Here is a 22,687-nt window from a genome sequence, read left to right on the forward strand (position 1 = left end):
AAACCATATATACTCAAATATAAACTGAGGTAACCCTCTCTCCCCAAAAAGGAGGGAAAAAAAGTTGACCCAAATATAAACCGGAAGGGGTGGGGGTGGGTTGTTATATTCATTTGCCCTGCCTAGCTTTGCACCCAGCCCTCCTCCTTTCTTGCCCAGCCAGGCTCTTCACTTTGTCCCCCCCTTTCTCCCGATGCCTTGCAGGCCTCTACTGGGCCTGCCATAAGACCTGGTGGGCCAGTGGTGGGCTGGCTCAGGATGGATCTCTCCCACCTCCTGTTCTGGCCGACTAACAGCTCTCATCTCCCTCCCACCTCCCCGATTAATAAAAAGTGTATCTTTTAAAATCCCTGGTGGTCTAGTGGTGAATCGGGGCAGAAGCGAACTTCCTACCCCCCTGCCCTGTGCAGAGCCACTATCTGAATGGCTGCGGCAAGTTCTCATGGGAACACTGAGGTTCCCATAAGAACTCATGGCAGCCTCAGAGTTCCTGCGGTCTCACAAGGCTGCCACAAGAACTTGCAGCAGTCATTAAAATAGCAGCTCTGCATGGGGCAGGGACATAGGTAGATCGCTTCTGCCCCGATTCACCGCTGGACCTCCAAGGATTATAAAGGCACACTTTTAATTAATCGGGGAGGTGGGAGGGAGATGAGAGCTGTTAGTCGGCCAGGACAGGAGGCGGGAGAGATCCTTCCTGAGCCAGTCCAACACTGGACCACCAAGTCTTATGGCAAGGTCAGTGGAGGCCTGCAAAAGGTCCGGGAGGGGTGGCGGGTGAGAGCTGACCCGAATATAAACTAATACTCCCATTTTTGGGCCCAAAAATCTCAGTTTATATTCGAGTATATAAGGTACCTCAAGTCTATATTTGAATGGGTTTATAATTGAGAATATGGGGGTTGGGATGGTTGATTTGAATATAAACAAAAGGGTAAAAATTTTGCTTTCCACCAAGACAGGCAATTTCTAACAGAAAACATATGGTGAAGTTACTGGTGCATCTTCTTTCCCTCCATATATGCTGCTGCTTCTCTAGGACTCCCAAATTTGAGCTTCCTGCTCTTCTTTCTCTCATTTGTCCAGGATTACAAACATTATAAAAATGATTTCTAACTGGGCAATAGGCCACCATGATTTCATCTGGAATTCCTTACCTTCCCAGGCCTTGCTTACCCCAGGAGTATTCCTGTAGGAAGTTCTGCATTTTAAAAAAAGTGAATAGTGTACAGAATTTTCAATTTTCTTGTGTAGAATGCCTCATTATATAGCTAGCGTCACCTCCCTCCCCCCCCCCCACTATAGCAGTTTCCCTCCTCAGGTTCCACCTTCTCTACTTCTCTCTTAGCTTGTATCTCTTTCCTTGTTAAGTCCTCAACTTTCTCTAGCTTTCTCCAAGGTGAATACCTCTCATTTTTCTCCCCTTCCTCCATTCCCTTTCTATTCACATGTTCTCTACTCTCAGCACTCTCTTCTATACATCTCTCTCCCCATCCCTTAGTCTTCATTGCCCTCCATATGCTCTTCTCCTAACTCTCAGCAAGACCCCTGTCCTATTCACCCTCAAAGTATCTCCCTCTCTCCCACCTTCCTTTTGTCCAACCGCCCCCACCCATAACACAGCATCCCATCCACCTTGCTGCAGCCCCTACCCTCATGGCATACACAACTCCATCCACTTTTTTCTAGTCCCCCCTTCCCCCGAATTCACACCAGCACAAGGAATTTCCCAGCCATACATCAGACTGCTTCATGCTCCTCTGCCACCCAGGCCTGACAGGTCCTTTAAGCCATGTGGCTTTATGGAGGTCTGAATAGCTCAAAGGAACTGTGAGGGACCAAGGCGACAGAAAATGCAAACAGCCTGATCTGCAGCTAAGCAGCTCCCCTTCTTGCTGCACTGAAGTGGTGCATCTGCAAAGAGGAAGCAAGACAGCCAAAAGTTACACCTGTATAGAAAAGACAAAATTCTGCACAAATTCTGCATTGTGCAGTGTTGCAGAATTCTCCCAGGAGTACGACACAGCTACAGGAATCCCACCAGTATCTTGTAAACACTGGGCCTTGGAATTGATCCGACACTAGAGCATTTCCAACTCTTGCTTTCTAAATGTGGCCAGTGTGTCCTAGTCCTCCCCCTAGGGTTGCCATCATTTCTCTCACATCAATGCCCTATAGTCATAAAAGATGACACGTCAGCAGCATCAAGTCTCCTCTCTCAAATCATCCCTCCAAGTGCTGCACTATATGTGCCCTGCAAGTTCTAACAGCAAGAAGGAACCATTTTGCCACTGGGCAGGCTCTACTGAAAAGATACCGCAAGAGGGTCATCTAATCAACGAAAAGGAGGCATCTGAAATTGTTTAATTCATTAAAATGTACCAGAAATTCAGGTATGTTCCTCTTCCCTACCCCAAAGGCCTGTCGCTATAAGACTTTTTTGGACAGGACGCTGGAATATCAGGCGGAGAAGTTGAACTCCTGGATGAGTCTGCTGATTGTTCAAGCCTATTCTTATCTTACATTTGGGAAATTATTGAAAACTCACCTATTTGATAAACAAGAATGTTGATATTTAACCCTTTCAGGACCAAGGGACATATTTGTCCCATAACTTTAAAATCCTATAAATTTTGATTGGGATAGTCTACAGTTCTAAATTTGATATGTACGGATTCCATATGATACTGCCTTTATGTAAACAAACTGGTTCCGACATTCATTCATTAGCGTCGTTGCCAGATTGACGAGAAGATTCACTTGCCACACTGTCCATAAGCCAGAAGTGTGATTTTTTTTTAAAAAAATAATGATATTTCACAAAAAAAATCAATTTTTTGGCATCTGCAAGCCCTTTTTACCATAAAAATGTCGTCAAAACCACAAAAATTGGCCTACGATCCTTATGGTCCTGAAAGGGTTAAGAAGGTATTTTTTTATTAGGTTCTGTATTTTAAATGTACTTTTTAACTGATGCTGTATTTAATGGATGCTGTATTTATAATAGTTGTGTTTTTTTAAATTGTATTTTTCAACTAAAATGTTTCAGTTCTTCTGTTGTGAACCGCCTAGAACTGCTGGTGGGGAGGCATACAAGAAAATAAAATTATTATTATTATTTATTAATCCCAAAGAGTCCCATACACGGTACGCTAGGACAACATTCTAGACTACTCTTAGCTAGAATATTTTCTTAATTCTTTAACCCAGATTTCCTCTTGTGATTAAAAAACATTTTTTTTCCTCTAATGAAGATGGAGATCTCATCCTCGTCATGGGTTTCTGAGTCATCTCTAAGTCTTTCCTTTTCAGGCTTGAAGAACTCAACTCCTCCACACTCTATACAGTTGATTAGGCCTGTTCTATTTTTATTTAGCTTAAATTGCCTCCAAGATATCTCATCGTTAATGTGTGGTACCAGAAACTGGAGAGTATTCTAGTAACAAGTCCTGCTAGTCTTGAAAAAAAGCAGAACTATCTCCTTGTCATCCATGTGATATGCCTGTAAACTCATCCCAACATGGTAATAAGAACATTTCTACTCACGTAGCTCCAACTTGTCGCAGTCTGAGAAATGCTGGGGTAAACTGATAGCGAACAAATCGTCCAGCATTGGGGTCAATATCCTTCTTATCACAGTGCTCCCGTTCTACAAGAGAAATGAAATTAATCCGTCTCTACAGGCTGTAGAATAGAAATTCTCCCTTGCTACTTTCACTACGTATCAGTGTTATAAACTAACTAATTACTGTACTTAAGTAAAATTGTGTTACTTTTACCTAGTGCTTGACGTTAAAAGTAAAAGTGGAAGATGAAAATGATGATTCCTCAGTAAACCAAATCAAACAGCAAAACCTTGAACATGATTTTGCTATTGTAAACCTCATCATGCAAACAATGGATCATTTCACTTATATTTTGCTGTTCAGTGAATATATCCTATATGTTTATGTTTATGTTTATTTATTCATTTGATGAATCGCTTATCTATAATTTACTAAGCGATTTACAATAAGATACATAAGCATTATAAAACAAGATACTAATATTATATACAAACTAAAATCAAAACTCATAAGCAGACAAACACTTGAACATTTTAAAACAAACTTAATCCTTTTAAAAGACATATTAATAGTATCCAGTACTAAATAAGAAACCGACTTATACACGGACATACTAAGACACATAATGATAAAAAGGGGAAAAGTTACATTTTAGATGTTGCGAGAAGAAACGGGAACATTCAAGGAAAAAACATAGGGAGGGATAACTTGACTGCAGCAAAAGAGTATTTCTATTAAAGATTAAAAGCATCTTTAAAAAGGAAAGTTTTTAATTTATTTTTTAAAAGACTGAGATCCTTTTCATTTTTTATATATTGTGGCAAAGAGTTCCACGTCTGGGGGGCCACAATTGAGAACATGTCGTGCCGTCTGGTACCTACCACTTTTAAGGAAGGGACTGCCAATAACCCTTGTGCTAAAGAACGAAGCGAACGTGATACATTATGTGGGATAAGCATCCGGTTTATAAATGAAGGTTCATTTGAGGTTAGAGTTTTGAATACTAGCAATAAAATTTTGTATGTTATACGGTGCGTGATAGGGAGCCAATGTGACTCAATCAAATACGGGGTTATAAGAACAGTGGAGTTGCCTGTGTATGTTGAACTGGTTACTGGTCTTCAGCCAAACAAAACAGAGATGAGTTGGGTCACTTTCTTTGAAGTGGAGATGAAGTTGAAGCTGGTAGCAATTTTCGGTGATCAGACATATGTCTCTACCACAATCGATTGCCGGTCATCCCAAATAAAATTTTACATTGAGGCGACTGTCTCCTGAATGGATAGTCTTTAGAGAAAGCCTGTTTGTCTTTCCCCAAGACTGAAGGGTTTCCACACATTGATGTTCTCAAAGATATTCAAACAGTTTACCATCAACTGAAAAACTGTTAGAAAAGAAAGTCAACTTTGTGAAGGCTTTCTCTGTAATTGGCCAGCATGATGATGATGAACATGCAAGGGATGAATTAAACCACACTGTTTCTAAAATAGATGATGACAATCATAATTTTTTGCTGAAGTGTTTCAGATAGAGATTCCTTGATCAATATCTGCAGATCCAGTCAAAAGATATCAGCAATATTGCAACCTGGCCTGATTTGAAGGAAGCAACTCTTTGCTCAGACTTCCAGTGCAGCTGCTGAACCAGCTGTGCTAGTTAGGTGATGTCTCACGAGTGCACTTGCATGAGTGACAGTCATTTTCAAATTTTAGTTTTACTAAAAGAAAAGTGGATTGAATTGTTGGGATAAAAACATTAACAATAGTTGCACTCGTAGTTATGATACTTTTACTCAAAAAGTATTATATTAAGTAAAAAATAAAAAAAAAATAAAAAAGTTACTGCCCAAGTAAAAATAAAAGTACAGTGAAGTACACATTAAAAAATTACTTAAGTATTAAAAAATACATGTATTTTTACTTTTACTTAAGTACTTGACCAAAATACTTTGAACAACACTGCTATACATGGATGCGAACAGACATGGGAACTAAGAAATTTTTAGAATGATTACTTTCCATTACACACAGCTGCCACATTTTTCCTGCAACTTCACAAGCCCATTTGGCAAAAAAGGCAAAACAGTTTCTACTATGGTTACTGGTCCACTGAGTGAGATGAGATCCAGAAAGTCTGAGTAGATGCACATGTCTACTGATTACCTGTTTTCATCTTTAGACCACTTGGTATCACATAAGAAAACTAAAGAACATTTTACAGACTGTCTAAAACAGTGTCTCTCAAACTGTGTGCCAAGGCACACTTGAGTGCCTCCTGAGATTCCAAGTGTGCCGCGGCACCCTGAGGAGGAAGAGAAGCACCTGCCAGCTGACTTCCCTATGCGGTACAGTGCCAGCGCTGCCCAATTCACTGCAGGCCTGCACGTTTCCCCCTTCTCTCTAGCGTCCGCCAGCTTCCCTCCTGGCCTCACCTTTAAAGCTAATTACAGCAGCCTACAGAGGATCACCGGTAGGTAAAATGATTTTATTTTCAATATAGTGATTGAAATGTGTCAGTTTTGAGAATTTATATCTGCTGTGTATATTGTGTGTATATGAAAAATGAATGGAAAAAATTGCATTATAATTAGTTAAGGGGATGGGATCTGGGGCAGAGCTTGGGTGGGCCTAGGGAGGTCTGTGGTTTGGGTACTCAGCTGATATTTCTTAGACTTAGGGGGTACTTTGCCTACAGCAGTGTTTCTCAACTACTTCAAGCTATCAGCTGGCGCCAGTGCCTCTCCTTCTCTGCAGCTCTCTTCCCTGCTGGCACCCCCTACTGGAATCTCAGGGCCCATCTGGAGGGCCTTTGCACATGCGCAGACATCAACATGATGATGTCATCACAATAACATCTGCACACTTCTGGGTGCCTCATGCTTTGGCCATTACTTTTAGTGTGCCCCAGCTCGAGAAAGTTTGAGAGACACTGGTCTAAAACCTAAACTAGGACACTTCTGGTTGGTAACAGAAGTGTGGTGGTTTTCTATAACAGTTCTTTGGTCCTACAGGCCAGCCAAATTTTTAGTACATTAAATGTGCATGAGATATGATGATGCGAGAAAACCTCATGCATATTTATATATCCTGAAAGTCAGACTTGCAGGTGGACTAATTGGCTAGGGATGAGAAGAACTATGCTAGGAGATATGGCTAATACAATAGCTCCTGGAAAAACAAATGCAATTCCACAAAATCATCAATAGAGGGTACCATTACATGACAAGAAAGGGGACCTAGTTAAGCTAAGATAGAGGAAGGGAGGAACAACAAAATTAAAGGCCTATAGTGGTTACGTGGGGAGGGTTTCACTAGTTGGTATCCTAACCATGAAGATTCTCAGTGGTGTAGTTGAGTGTACTACATTGTATTGGATATAATTTTTGTTTTTTAAAGGGAGGGCTACATTTGGATTTAATGCATGGAAAAACAATCGTATTTAATTGTATAGTACTGTACGTTAATCCACATTGTAATCTTCAAGATAAGGCAAAAATCAAATTTAGGACCAAATTACCATTATTTCATAGAAATAGTCAATTTTCTCCCTTGTCCTCTCTAACCCTTTGTAATGCCCAACTCACAGTTTGCTACAAGATTCAGATATTGGGGGTTATTACTGATTCCGGTTTAATATTTCAAGCTCATATAGCCAATGTAGTATGGAAGTGGGTTTTTTTTAAACTGTAGCATATTCATTCCATTCAAACTGTTGAACATGGGAATACTTTGAATCCTATTATGAGTACGTGTGTTTGTAATATCTCATTTGGATTACTGTAACTCCCTGTTCCAAGGTGGTTATGATAAAGACTGTAGGCAACTTCAGTTTGTCCAGAATACTATGGTGAATTTGCTCTTGGGCAGAAAGTTCAATCACATAACACTATTATTGCAAGCTGAACAGTTACTACTCAAATCTTTCAAACCTGCAGAGGGAACTCTCCAGACTTTCTCAATATATATTGCCATATGTTCTGGTTAGATCGCTGCGGTCATTCCAACAGTAATTCTCTTGCTAACAATATTCAGGAATACTGTTTTCTGTAACAGGTCCTGACCTCTTGAACCAATTGCCGGATACATTTTATGCTTTGTCTTCTTTACCTACATTTAAGATGTTAAAAGCACACTTTTTTCACAAGGCTTTTTTTTTTTGGTGGGGTGCTCATTAGTACAGTTTGATTTAGGCCAGGATTCTCAAAAACCCACATTAAAAAGCGACGGTCTGCTAACGCAGCCGTTTTGATAGCGAATCAAAAAAGCGAGACATTCTTTAAAAAATCATGCATGAAATGAGGTCAGCAGACAGCGGTGAAGATTTGCTAAATTTGCATGTGCCCATCGCTGGTGATAGCGATGGACACATGCGGAGAAAAACACACATCAAGAAAAAACAAAAACACAACAGTGGGAGAGATGCCCACACGCTCCTGCTGCGTGCCACACCCCCAAATCCCTTGCAGCAGGAGAGATGCCCCCCCCCTGCTAGGAAGTGACCCCCCCCTTGCCAAAGAACACCTCCTCCCCCACCTCCAACGCCCCCCTTCCCCGTCTCAGACGTTCCTTCCCCCTTACCTCAAAATTGATACCCGGAGGGATGCAGACTCCCTCTTCCCAGCTGGCCTGTGTCGTGTAAAATGGGCCTTCCCCTCCCCAGTGCATCTTGGGATGCACCAGGGAGGAGCCTGAGGCTCTGATTGGCCCAAGTTGTTTAAGGCCCCTCCCATGGGAGATCTAGAAGAAAAGCATCCTTCAGTGGCTCGAATGGGGCTTCCACAAAGCCCAGCAGAACGAGGTTAAGATTCCACGTAGGGAAAGAAAGATGCAAGGGAGGTCGAAAGTGAAGCGCCCCTCTCAGAAACTTGGTCACATTGGGATGAGCAGTAAGCGAACTGGAATCCCTGTGTGTTCGGAAGCACAAAAAGCCCGCTACCCGAGTCTTAAGGGAGGTCACAGCTAAACCTATATCCAAGCCTACTGGAAGGAAAGACAGAACCACCAGAATGGGAGCCCACTCAGGCTCTACCAGGTACTTAGCACATCATTGTTGGAAAGCCTTCCAAGCTGTGGCATAAGAAGCCAAAGTAGAGATTTTTTTTTAAACTTCTGAAACGTTGAAACGACCACAAAAGAATAACCGCTCCATCAAGGCTGAGTGCTCAAGTGCCATGCTGGAAGACCAAAGCGCCATGGGGTCTCCATGGGCACCAGATCCTGACTGAGAAGGTCACAAAGAAGAGGGAGCTTTTGCTTCCAGTCCTGTTGAAGATGTGCAAGATCCGCATACCACGGAAGAGGCCAATCTGGAGCCACTAGGATCACTAGACTGGGATGCGTCGCTATCCAGCGGAAAAATTGACCAGCCAGAGGCCATAGAGCGAACACATGAAGGAGGTTGTAAACCAGCCAGGGCAGAACTAAGGCATCTAGACCTAAACTTCCGCGCTCTGTTCTTCAACTGAAGTGCCTGACTTTCGAGGTCCTGACCAAAGCCATCAAGTCCATCTGTGGCGGACCGCAGCACTGCACAATAAGATGGAATGCTCGCCATAATCTAATCCAATCTAATCTTCCATTTGTGAGTCGCACAAACCTCTACAAGCTCAAGGCGATAGTTCAAAGAGGAAGTGGGAAAGTAATAGGGGACGGGGACATGGATAAGCAAGAGGAGGGATCTAGAAATAGGGATGCTATACAGAAGTTGAAACAGTTGTCAAAGAGGTGGGTCTTCAGGTTTTTTTCTGAATGTGGTGTAGTTTGTCTCTTTCCTGATTGCTTCTGGTAGGTCATTCCAGGTTTTTACACCCAGATAAGTTAGCATAGAGTGGAAAATTTGTTTGTAGTGGAGGTGTTTTGTGGATGACAAGATTAGTTGGATTCTGTTAAGGATTCTTTTTGATGTCGACCAAGCAGTAGAGAATAATTGGATGAGAGGGGCTGCTGAGTTTCTGTATAGAATCTGGTGTAGGATATACAAAAATTTTTTATTCGTTTTAAAAATTAAGTTTTAAAATTAAGTTTTAAAAATTATTCGCGATATTAGGAGCCAATGTAGTTGTCTGATAAAGGTTGTGATTGGATCATATTTCTTTAATTTGTAGAGGGACCATTCTCCCAAGTGCAGGACTTGTCAACTGAGGAAGACTGGCTGTACGTTTTTTAATCCAGGCACACATGCTGCAGAGAGAAACAGAAGATGTAACTTCATCCAGCAAAACAGTATGCAAGCTTCGTGGCCTAATGGAGCGCTTCTAGTGCCCCTTCATGATTTGCATATGCCACCACAGTGTTGTTGTTGAACACTCATACCCTTTCCCTGCCACAGTGGGCAGGATAACGAAAAACGCCAGCCGAAGAGCCCAAAGCTCCAGACGATCGATTGACCAATGCTTCTGATGTGGTAGTCCACTGCGCCTGAATGAAGCGGCCCCTGCAGAGGGCACCATAGCCTGACAGACTGGCATCCATCATGAGTGAACCACTCCATGTCCTAAGAGGTCTGCCCTAGCAGAGAGCCTCCCCCTGAAGCTACCAGTGGAGGCTGCTGTGAGCTGGTTCCATCCAGGCTGAGGGAACTAGAAGAGCCAGGATATCTCTGATTTGCTTCTGAAGTTTATCTGCTTAGCTCTGGAGGAAAAACACACAGGGCGTCAAAGAGAAGGCCCAAATACTCCAAGGTCTGCAACAGCAGCAACTTGCTCTTCTTGAAGTTGACAATCCAACCTAAGCATTGTAGCAGAGACACCACCATCTCCACCACTCACTCATACTCCTGCTGAGATGAAGCCCGGATCAACAAGCCATCCAAGTAAAGAAGGACACCCTGCCTGCATAGAAAGGCTACTACAACTACCATCACCTATAGCCCTTATCTGCCGTCATCTTTCTATGTTTCTACCTTGGCGAAAGAGCAGGGGTGCTGTTATGAGCACATACAGCAGAGCTGTGAACTGGAAATGCTGTCGGAGAACATGGAAATGCAGAAACCTGCAATGCTCTAGGTAGATTGGAATATGGAGGTACGCCTCCATGAGACCCAAGGACACCACCAGCAGGAGACAGCAGCTATGACCATGCACATGGTTTCTATTCAGAAAGGAGGAATCTGCTAGAAGCGATTGACCAACTTGAGATCCAGAATGGGGGGGGGGGGTCTCCAGTTCTCTGAGCCTTTCTTTGGAATGATGAAGTATAAGGAGTATCTGCCTAAGCCTGATTCTTTTTCCAGAACGGGATCTATCGCTTTGATGTCCAAGAGACAGTGCAGGGTTGCGTGGACCTTTGACTCCTTCTCCAGCTGATCTGCTGGAGAATCCAGAAACAAATCTGAACATTCCAAGGTATCACGCTGGCTAGGCCCTGCAAGTGTACCAGCAGCATCCAAAAAAAAAAGTGTCAGGAGATAGGATAGGTGTAATATTCGTGCAACAATTAATGCAATCAAGAACTATTGTAGTCAGATGAGAGGGCTCTGGCACAGGGACCTTAGGCACTGGAGTGACCAGCCTGGAAAAAGGTGACGTGCACGCCGCTTGCGTCAAATAAGATGGGTACAAACACACACTCTCAAAAGGAACTGAAGGAAATCTGGGGAAAACCCACACCCCATGGTAACTGCCGAGTCCAGCCGAGGCGCTCGCGCCAAATGTGTCCCCAGACTTGGAATACAGGTGTTTGCTGCCAGTGTCCAGAACAGCCAGTGGACTTTTAACCCAAAACATGGACCCAGGTTGACTTCTCAGGTTGGAAGACCCAGAGGAGGCGAAGCCTGAAGCTCCTGCCCCTCACTACAGCGTGATGTGGCACACGGTACATGAATGCTGTTCTAGCGTCAATTCAGCACAATCCATACAGGCACTCAACAAATTAGGGGCTGAGGAGTCCATCTCAATTAATTTGCAACAAAATTGAGAGTTTTGAGGCAGAAATCAAGCTTTGAAAAAAAGGTTGATTAAAATCCAATATGTTGCCACCAGCGAATTCGTGCCAAAAACGGCAAAAATAAAGAAAATATGAAAATAAACATAGCAATTTGAGGTTTGGAGAGGTGGGAGACCTGAACCCAATCTTCAGAAGCTGTAAAACTCATTTCTCAGAGCCCACAGACCACCTCCAAAGCTACCGTAGAAAATAATGGAGGTGTACTTACAGTCCGAAGTGCCTGCCTGCCAACTCTTGTTACACTGCAGCTGAATGGAGGAAAAGGATTTTCTGGCTCAGAAACTGCTTCAAATAACCAAAGTTGAAGATCTTTGGACTGCCAGGCGAACAGACTACGACTGTAACCTCCATCCCCATGACCAGGGGTGGGAAACACAGCCTGTTCCCTGAAACCCGGAGGGATTTTTACTCAGGAAACATACAGCCTGCGCTTAAAATCCTTGACAGGGTCAGACGGCAAGCAAACTCCCAGGAGAATAGACCCTGAGTCTGAGAAAGGTGGTACAAGCAGGCTGGCTCCACAGGTTCACTGAAGTTTCTCTGTGAAGCAGCAGTCCAGCTCTGTGAAACTGCATCCTTTACTCTGGCAGAGGACACTGCACAGAGTCTCATGGCACTGAAGCCACCGAAAAAAACGAACGTTAAGCAAAAAAAAAATAAGAAAAAGATGCAGAGCACATCAAAAGACTTCTGCACGGATTGATTGCAGAAATTGAAATTGTAGGAGGCTCTAACTCACTCTCTAACCCCCCCCCCCCTTTTTACAAAACTGTTGCGTGGATTTTAGCACTGGCCAGAGCAGTATTATCTCCACCATTCATAAATTCCTATGAGCTTTGGAGCTGTTACTGCCAAGGCTGGTGCTAAAAAACGTTCTACAGTTTTGTAAAAAAAAGGGGTGGGGTAAGGTAGGAGGTGCACATGCTCATAGAAGTGTTTGGATTTCTGCAACTCCTGGATTGCGGGAAGGAACATAACAGAAATGTGAATTTGCGCATTGTGAACATGCAAATAACAAGAACGGACAGTAAATGACTACTAATCCATTGCTACTGATATTTATTATGAAGTATATTTAACCTGTTTCAAGCCCTTTTAGGAATGAAAAAGCAGGATATTGATGCAAACAAAGAATATGGCCTATAATAAAAGAGACAAATACAAATTTTAAGGACACTGAAGATCTCTTTAAAGGGATTTTCATCTCCACCTGATCAGGTAGGGAATGTGAATGACTCACAGGTAAGTGATCATAAATACTGGACTTCCTGTGGTAGAAAAATGCATAAAAAAGATTAAAATAAAGTATTACATTGTAAAGTAGGACCAAGAGTTTCCTGATAAAGGAAAAAGTGGGAAAACACATTGGAAAATTTTGAAAACTTCTGCAGCAGAGAAGTTCTAGGGCCAGGGAAAAACTTGTCTTTTTTGGAGTGAAGTAGCTTATTTTTGCTTTAGTTTTCTTTGCTGTCCCCTTCAGCAGAAAGAATCCCACAAGGTGTCAATTTTAGGCACCCAACACCCCCAGCACCTTATTTGTCCATTTTGGTGTCTCTCTCCTTTACCCCTTCCTCCTTCCCCCACCCCCAATATGATATGACATTTCTCTCCCTGTAAGATGAGTACCTCTCTCTCTTTTCTCCTCCAGGCTACCGCTTGCAATCTTTGGGCTGCCAGCGGCCTTAGTCAGCTGACTTCAGTGATACCAGAAGCCCAAAGATTACAGGTGGCTTCATGGGAAAGGGACCAGAGCACCCCTGCGTTAATCACATTAACATGCTAAATCTGCAGCCCTTATATATTTTATATACACACACATACCTGCCCCAGTATAGAAAAGAGAAACAAAGTACTTTTGAATTCTATTTTATTAAACCTAAAAGGCAAGAAATACTGAAGAAATATACTTAAAATAATGAAAATATTGTGGAATTGTCTGTAAACACATTTGAGCTAATCCTTTCTTTTTTCTTTAGCAGTTAAAAATCAGGACAGGCTCAAGGGACTATGGGGCCCTGAGCCAACTTCTGCACTGGCATCCCCACCCCCACACAATTCAGTATCTTTCCTTCCACTGTCTTCCCTCCACTGGTGATCCAGTATCATCTCCTCTCACCAATGACAGTGTCAAAATTCCAGTTTGGCATCTCTCATTCTCTCTTTCTTCCCTCCCTCCTATCCTGTGGATACTGAACGGCAGGTAGAGGGAAGAGAGATTACAATATTGAATTGTCTCTGTTCTGTGCTAGAATGTGATCCGCTTTGGACTTTATTTAAGGGGAGTTGGTGAAATATATATGCTACTTAATATATACTAGACTGGGATTTTGGTGCCCTTTAATCACAGGTGTCCTGGGCTAGTGTCACCTGATCTATAGGTTGACACAGCCGTGGTTAAAATTAATCCTTAATTAGAAAGGCAATGTGAGTTGAGAGATCCTTATTAGGTGGAATGGCATCTGCACTGCACATAAATACATGGTTGCTATAGCTGAAAAGCAATGTCTGCACAAATTCTTAAAATGAATATATTTCAGGATAAACTAAAAGAAAATCAGACATAGAAACTCTTGACCAAGATTAAGTTGTTACATGCAAAGCAACATTCTATATTTTGTCTGCTGTGTTCACATTTGTTTATTGATAACTAATTAGAGGAAAGGAGGGAATCTCTCATTAAGAAACGATAACAGGAACTGGAAAAGCTAACATTAAAGAAATATTGCTGAACAGGCAGATGTAAACCACCGAGCTAAACTTAGTTCAGCTTTACGTCTGCTTTAGTGCACACAAAATCTGGGATAAACAACTAAAGAGCCAACATACCCGAGCCAGGGTCTCCCAGTTCTGGGACCTAACCACCCAAACCCTACCCACCAAGTATCCCGATCCAATTTTTTTTTTAAACGGAGTTGAAGTCAATGCAGCCAGGAGACAGCTTTCCCTTAACAAAATGGGTGAGGGATATGTAAGGTGACCATACGTCCCGTTTTCAACGAGACAGTCCCGTTTTCGGGCCGACCGTCCCGTTGTCCCGACCCACCACTTCGGGACACCAAAAATGTCCCGTTTTCAGGGACAGCGTCCCGAAGCTGTGCGCGGGGCACCAGGACAGCCGATCACTTTCCCTCCCTGCCGCACCGATTGAAACACTAGGCCGCCGCCGCTGCTTCTTGGCTTCTTCCCGACGTCAATTTTGACGTCGGAGAGGAAGTTCGGGCCAGTCAAGCAGCGATTGGCTGGCCCCGAACTTCCTCTCCGACGTCAAAATTGACGTCAGGAAGAAGTCAAGAAGCAGTGGCGGCGGTCCAGCGTTTCAATCGGCGCGGCAGGGAGGCAGACTGGAAGGCAGCGGCGGTACATGGGCGGGCAGGCAGGGGGTTTGAATCCGCGGGGGGGGTTGAATCTGTGGGTGGGGGGTGTTGAATCCGCGGGGGGGAGTGTTGAATCTGCGGGGGGGGGGGAGTGTTGAATTCATGGGGGGGGGAGTGTTGTGAATCAGGCACTGGAGAGAGGGAAGGAAGTAGGCAGGCAGGCTGGCTTCGGGGGGAGGGACAAAGGCAAGAGAAGACATAGGAAGGAGACACAGGACAGGCACTGGGGGCACTATGGACATGGGAAGTAGGCACTGGGAGCACTAAGGACACAGGACAGGCACTGGGGGCACTAAGGACACAGGACAGGCACTGGGGACACTATGGAAGGAGGCATTGAGGGCACTAGGGACATGGGAAGGAGGCACTGGGGGCACTAAGGACATAGGAAGGGCGGAATTGGGGGCGAGACTGACAATTAATAGATGTCCCCTTTTGATGAAAAAAATAAATGGTCACGTTAGGGATATGTCAAACATCCATCTGATTTGCACCAGCAATCATGCAGAGGAAAGATGGGGCAGTCTTCAACAGGGAGGGCAGGTAGCAATAGCTGCTACATCAAAAGGTCTTTAATACAATGATTAGAAGTGGTAGTTAAGCTTTAAAAAAATCTTTAGGAGGTGGATGTTATTTTAATTCCATTTCAGTGCCCATGCTGGATTATACTGCAGCTAAAATAAGAAGCAAAACCAACCCTTAATGACTCTTTTCTTGGCAAATTACTTACAATTAAGAATGAGGATCAGATTTTTGTGCATAAATCAGGAACCAATTACTAGGGACAGGATATGGCAGTTAAATTGCTTTCTTTCATATTTATTTGAAACTGCTGCTATAGGCATATAGACTAGAAAGGGCAGCAACATTATCAAATTTGCATAGCCCAGAAATGAGTTAAAAAGACAAGCGATTTTAAACAGAACCAGAAAATTCCTGCCCAGGTCTGGCTGGAAACAGAACTGCTTGATCGTTAAACAGAATTTCTGAGAATCAATTAAGAATGAGCCTGCACCTCAAAGTAGTGAAGGTCATGTGTGACACTCGCATTCAAAGGGAAATTCTGACTCCTGGAGGTCAATTCCAGGGAAAATACCAAAAAAACCAGATGTGAAGAGGTGGGAGGAATAATTAGCAAGGCTCAGAAGTAGCAGCAGATCCTCTTAGACAAATTTCAGAAGGGAAACAGTACCGAGTTGGGGGGGGTCAGTGGCAGCCTCTACTTTCCACTCCAGTCCCAATTGGTGGTGCCGACAGAAGCAAGTTCAAAAAGGCAGAATATCACCACTAGTTTCTAGAGTTTGCAAAAAGCTTCATAAAATCTGCATTTCGGGCACTAACGTGACATTAAGATAGATGGGGGTATAAGGCTATTCGGGCCAATATTCAAAGCAATTTAAAGTGGGCACGAATGGCTCCTGCCTGCTTAACCCCCAATATTCTTCAGCAATGCCACTGATATTGCCTCTAACCGCTCACCAAAAAAAGTGGGCAAGTCAGGGGTGGGGAGGAGCCAGGGTTATGTGGCCCCCCAGCTGATTATCAAGCTGGCCCCAGTATAGATTTTCTTTTCTTTTAAATATGGTCCATCAAGCCCTCTCCCTCCCCCCCCAGCCTGTGGACAAGAAGGCACCCCCCACCCGTGTTAGGCACTCCTGGGCCTACCTGTACTCCTGCTGGTTCAGTGATGGGGACTTATATACTGCCTTTTTGGGGGAGTTTTACAACTGCACTCAAAGCAGTTTACATACAGGTACTTCAAAACATTTTCCCTATCTGTCCTGGTGGGCTCACAATCTGTCTAATGTACCTAGGACAGTGGAGGATTAAGCGATTTGCCCAGGGTCACAGGGAGCAACGCAGGGTTTGAACCCACAACACCTCAGGGGGCTGAGGCTGTAGCACCAACCACTGTGCCACGCTCTCCTCCAATGATGGTCACTGAATGCAGGAGTGCAGCCCCCTCATGGCGCTGTTCCAAAATGAGTGCAGCAACCTCTCGCAGCAGCTCATGATACCGCGATCTGATGCAAAGAGGTTGATGCAGCCATTTTGGAACAGGGCTGCACTCCTGCCCTCAACGCCACCAGAGATACAGGTAGTCTCAAGGGGGCCTACCTGGACAGCTGAGGGGCTGGAGGTGGGGTGAGGTGGTTCAGGGGGAGGGGGACCATATTTATAAAAAAAAAAAAAAAAAAAAGTTTTGTGGGTGCTGGCATGATATTCAACTGGGACCATATAACTTATGCATGCTCTGGCTGAATAAATCAGCTGGGCCTGCATAAGCTCCAGTATGGAGTCCACCCACATTTAACCCTCATTAATCAGAGCCAGAGCCTGGACATAGCCTGGTACTGAATACTAGGGGCTAATTTAGCCAGTGATGGTAAGCACTGACTGTCACCAGCTAAATATTGGGGGGAGGGGAGTGTTTATAGGTTAAAACTGCCTGAAGGAGAGGATATGAAGAGTGAATCAATCAGCATTATATCTCCTTACAGCTAAGATTACATTGGAGGCATAGATTGATAAATCCCTTCTGAATATTAGATTCCCAGGATCAAAAAGACTTCTAGACCGCCCCTTCCTCGTGCTCAATGCCTAGATACAGGAAGAGTCTCACCTGAGGCAGGTGGTTTAGTGATTTCAAACAGGACTGCACCAGACTCCATGTCACGGATTTTGAATCTGGTAAAGTCAATCTTGTAAATATTCTCTTCCGGGGAGCATAAATAATCTGTAGGTAATAGAGAAGAAGAGAGTGTGAACAGAGGACAGTTCTTTAATGCTGAGACTCATTCATGACATTATTTCACTCTGCTGAGTTTCCCCATTCATAAAGTGCTATGTCAGCTTGGCTGAACTGTACATAATGCTCATCCTATGGGGACAGAGTAACCGTAGCAACTGTACTTTTTCATCTTATAGGTTTTTATTTCTCTAGAAAAAGCTTCATTGAACAGCATGCTATCCTACTCCTCATCTCCCCCCCCCAATAGCACCCAGGGCAAGAGGAAGCTCATTCCCTCCCTTCTTCAGGCACTCAGTGGTAGAGAGAATTCTTCCTGGGAATCCTCCACATGGTACTTAGATGTCTCATCTTCCCTCTAGAAAAAAAGAGAGTTGTAGGGAAAAGTAACATGTGGAATGTGGCGATCAAAATCCTTGAACCTAACCAACAATGGGTCTCCAATTAAGTGTCTACTAACATAAATGTTGACTCAGAATTGTGTAATTCAGCCAAGGACCGAAGCCCTATAGCCAAACCCACCACCCAATCACTGTGTATGGAGTATTTTATAATCATTTTTGCCAAACTGTGAATTTGATTTTTTGAAGTTTTTTTTACAAAAAGTTATGATATCTACAATTGAAAAATTCACAGTTTGGCAAAAAAAAAAAAAAAAATTATTATAAAATATTCCATACACAGTGATTGGGTGGTAGGTTTGGCTAAATTACACAATGCTAAGTATATGAGAATTTAAGCTTAAGCCAATATTTATGTCATCTTCCCTCTAGGCACCTTCCACTGGGGAGAGGTAGGGGGACAAGAGTCACTTTCCCCTCCACATGGTCTCTGTGCCCAAAGGGAATTATCTAGGCCCAGGCACACTAACTGAGCACCCAGTACCAGAGATGTTGATTCTCCTTGCCTGCAAATATTCTAATTCTGCTCAATCACCCTTCCACCAGGATAAGGGAGGGGCACTTTCCCTCCATCAATAGATGTGTTCTCTTCCCCTTTCTTGCAAACCTCTCTTACCTGTCCTCTACTTTCAGCACCATCTTACCCTACAGCAGGGGTGTCCAACCTTATGGCTTCTCTGGGCCGCATTGGCTGAAAAAAATGTTTCTGGGACCGCACAAACACGCAAATGCTGCAGCAAGACGGTAAATACCCGGGGGCAGCAGAGGAAAACACTGCGTCGCCCTTGACCGGGGCCGCACAAAATACTTCACGGGGCCGCATGCGGCCCTTGGGCCTCAGGTTGGACACCCCTGCCCTACAGCATCCGCCACAAGTGTTGACTTTCATCTCATACAGACCAAGTACCCTAGATCCCAAAATATCTGAAATGCTACTTTTTGAAGTTGTTTTAAACACACTGGTAGAGAAAAATCTAATCCCCAAAGTAGGCATATGTGTAACGCCAGTGCCTTGGCAACTGCTTAAAAGCATTCAGAGTATAAAAGGACAGAACCCAAGTTAGAAACCAGCCTAACCATTTCCAACCTTGGCAACTCTCAGAAAGCAGCAGAATCACTCTCAAAGTAGTATCTACTTCTTCCTTTTCTAGATCTGGAGAAGCAGCAGTAGCAGATTACAAAATTTACACGATGAAGCAGAAAATCCTGATCAAAGTGACAAGACTAAAAACAGAAGCAAGAAACTGGCTGGTTTGCCCACAGAGATTACAAGAACTACGAATATACTTGGATAAGCTCAACTCAATTAACCCCCAAGGGTTGCTCTGAATTATTAGCCAACTAGAGGAGTAGCTTCCTCACACCCATCTGGAAAAATTAGTTACCATACTATGCAATGGCACCTCCCATTCTCCCTCTTAGCATCATGGGTAGAAAGGGTTCCTCTTAACCCAGCTAAGTCAGTCTGGAGTACTCCGACCCAGCGGAGATGTGATCAGACCTTATTACCGTATTTTCACGCGTATAATGCGCACCCGTGTAAAACGCACACACGGGTATAGCGCGCGGGAAAACAACATTTATGTAAATAAATTGACATATAGCGCGCACACTCGTATACCGCGCATGCTGCTCATTGAAGGCCCGCCCCACCCTGAAAGCCTGATGCCCCACCCTGAAGGACCGCTGGCCCCCCCACCCTGAAGGACCGCTCGCACCCCCACCCGACGTCCGAATCATCCCCAAGCCCCCCCGCAACGTTTGCGGTGGAGAAGCAGCCTACCGTGGGTTCGCGTCGCCAGTGAGCCCTGCGCTGCTTCCTCTGCCGCGGTCCCACCCCTTCTCTGAGCCCTGCGCTGCTTCCTCTGCCACGGTCCCGGCCCTAGAAGGGGACCGCGGCAGAGGAAGCAGCGCTGGGGGGGCTGGGGGGATGAATCGGATGGCGGGGGGGAACCAGCAATGTAAAAAACAAATTGTAAAACGCGCTCACGCATATAACGCGCATGGTTATGCTCGGTTTGTAAAATCGTGTATAGCGCGCGCATTATATGTGTGAAAATATGGTAATTAACCAGAAACATACAAATTATTCAGCTATTTTAGCAGAGTTTATCTTTCAGTCCCAAGATTTACTTAAACAGGAAAGGGGGGGGGGAAGAAACAGCAGAGGGAAAGCTATGGAGCTGGTTGCTGACAGTATCTCAGTTAGCATACCTTTAAAAGGATGCCAGACCACAGGAGTCCTCTGGCGCTTTGGGACCAAAGGGAGCCCCCCTGTTCTCTGCCCCCCCTCCCCAACAGCAGCCCTGGAAGCATGTGCAGATACTCCAGAGACTAGCCAGGTTCAGTCTGATTGCAGAATAGGGTCATATCCTCTCAACACTCACCCCCTTCCTGCAATCTCACTGCAGAACACTGCATCTACCTTCAGGCTCCGGTTAGGTTTTCGTTATGACCATACCCCCCACCACTACCTGGCAACATCTCAATCTCTGAAAGCTGAAAAAAAAAAAAACCCCTCAGCTTACTGAGGGATTTTTGTGAGCACCTGCCGAGTCTGCATTTTCTAAATGTAAGTGTAAGGGGTGATCTTGATTTACTGGCTTAACCATCTACTCAAGATATGGACAGACAAAGCATTTCCTTTCACACTGCTAAACTCCTGAACTTTGATTTTAGCTGTTATTTCTAAAGTGAATTGGGACCTGAGATCCCAATTCCCTAAGTGAGACTACTTGGCACTACAATATTAAGATCCATAATTTGCACTTGATCAACTATTGAGAGAGAGTAAGCACAGCAGATACATTGGCCAAGAAAGACTACTTGTATTGCATACTTTGTATGCATTCAAAATGGCACATCCTTTACCACAGTAGATACTGTACTAAATGCCAGACTGGCGTGGTAAGGTAAAGCTGGTGGTAACAAGAAGTCACCCTCCACAATAAAACCCAGCTCCTATACAACATGGACACATCGGAAAATCAGTAACCAAGACAAAAGCCCCAAGTTAAGGGGAGAAGATGTGGTACACCAACCACAAAGCAGCAGTTTTGCTGGGTGAATATATCACCAGATGTTGCAACTGAAATTAGAAACCTTAAAGAATTCCAAATGCTTTACGGAGAAATCTTGTACTGCAGCTGCTCATGCTGTCCCTGCCCTATTATGGGGCTGTGGGATGAGGTGTAGTGTGGGTATGCAATGCATACATAGCATAGGCGGCAGCAGGGCAATCTCTTCAGATGTTAAACTGGAGGTGCAATTCCTGAATATTTTGAGTAATAAATTCACTGGTATTTTAAAAAATTAAAAATAAAGAGAGACACCTTTCACAATTATTCACCAAGATCTCTTGGCAAGAGGGAATTCTGCCCAAATTCCAGAGACCTCACACTACATTTACAGAAGTCCTGATTCTCGTGGGGATGCCAAAAGTTAGGCAACAGCAGGCGTCCTACCACCACCTAATTTAATTTGTTTAATTGGCGATAGCAATGTGGCAATTAAAAACTAATTAAAAAAAAGCAAGCACCTATAGGCTGCCAATGTCCCGTCTAGAGGCACCTACCAGTGCCTACAGTCAAAGAATAGAGAATGATACGAGGACAAATCTGTCCCCATTCCCGCAGAAACTCAATTTCCCCATCCCGTTCCCATGAGTTTTGTCGCCGCCCCTGCCCCATTCCTATAAGTTATGCCTTAACCACACAAGCCTCACACTTACGATTTTAAAGTGTTTTGAGGCTTGTGCAGATGAGGACGGAGCTAAGGCATTGGTGGAATGAGGCATTATGACATCACAATCTGAGCTCTAGAATGCTGCTACTTATGATTTTAAAGTGTTTGAGGCTTGTGCAGATGAGGACGGAGCTAAGGCATTGGTGGAATGAGGCATTATGACATCACAATCTGAGCTCTAGAATGTTGCTACTTATGATTTTAAAGTGTTTGAGGCTTGTGCAGATGAGGATGGAGCTGAGGCATTATGACATCACAGTCAGAACTCTAGAATGTTGCTACTTACGATTTTAAAGTGTTTGAAGCTTGTGCAGATGAGGATGGAGCTGAGGCATTATGACATCACAGTCAGAGCTCTAGAATGTTGCTACTTACGATTTTAAAGTGTTTGAAGCTTGTGCAGATGAGGATGGAGCTGAGGCATTATGACATCACAGTCAGAGCTCTAGAATGTTGCTACTTACGATTTTAAAGTGTTTGAAGCTTGTGCAGATGAGGATGGGGCAGGGACAAGAAAATAACTCACAGGGATGGGAAAATGAGCTCCTGCGGGAATGGGGGAAAATTTGTCCCTGTATCATTCCTTACTCCGGAAGTGCCAGTAGAAGCCCCTTTGGATGCGATTCTCGTGTAAAGCAGGCGCTGGAAATGCAGGCCAGTAAAACCCTAGCCTACATTTTTGGCATCTACATTACATGTGGCCATGATTATGCGACCGGTGCCGGCTTTGGAGGAGTCAGCTGACACCAGAGCCAGTTACAGAATCCGATCCAGAATGTCTTGTAAAATCAATTCAACTTTTGTCTGAATTGTATGTTCAAGTAAAATGTGCTCAGATGAAACAGATCTTTACTAACACCTTCTCTATTTGATGTGAAGTCACGATAACATGTGCTGCTCCTCTCTTATA

The 22,687-nt window shown here is 44.0% G+C and overlaps 1 protein-coding gene across 1 annotated transcript in view; it reads right to left on the reverse strand.

Moving 5' to 3' along the window:
• The window catches only part of UNC119 (unc-119 lipid binding chaperone), a 38,926-nt gene that overhangs the window by 3,953 nt on the left and 12,286 nt on the right, over positions 1-22,687 (reverse strand). Inside the window, exons 2-3 of the mRNA XM_033922314.1 lie at positions 17,507-17,620; positions 3,547-3,649 (exon numbers count right to left, since the gene is read on the reverse strand). Of these exons, the coding sequence (XP_033778205.1) occupies positions 3,547-3,649; positions 17,507-17,620 (217 nt within the window). The remainder of the gene's footprint in view (positions 1-3,546; positions 3,650-17,506; positions 17,621-22,687) is intronic.

The sequence above is a fragment of the Geotrypetes seraphini genome, chromosome 15, assembly GCF_902459505.1.
Source record: "Geotrypetes seraphini chromosome 15, aGeoSer1.1, whole genome shotgun sequence".
In the NCBI taxonomy this organism is placed as follows: domain Eukaryota; kingdom Metazoa; phylum Chordata; class Amphibia; order Gymnophiona; family Dermophiidae; genus Geotrypetes; species Geotrypetes seraphini.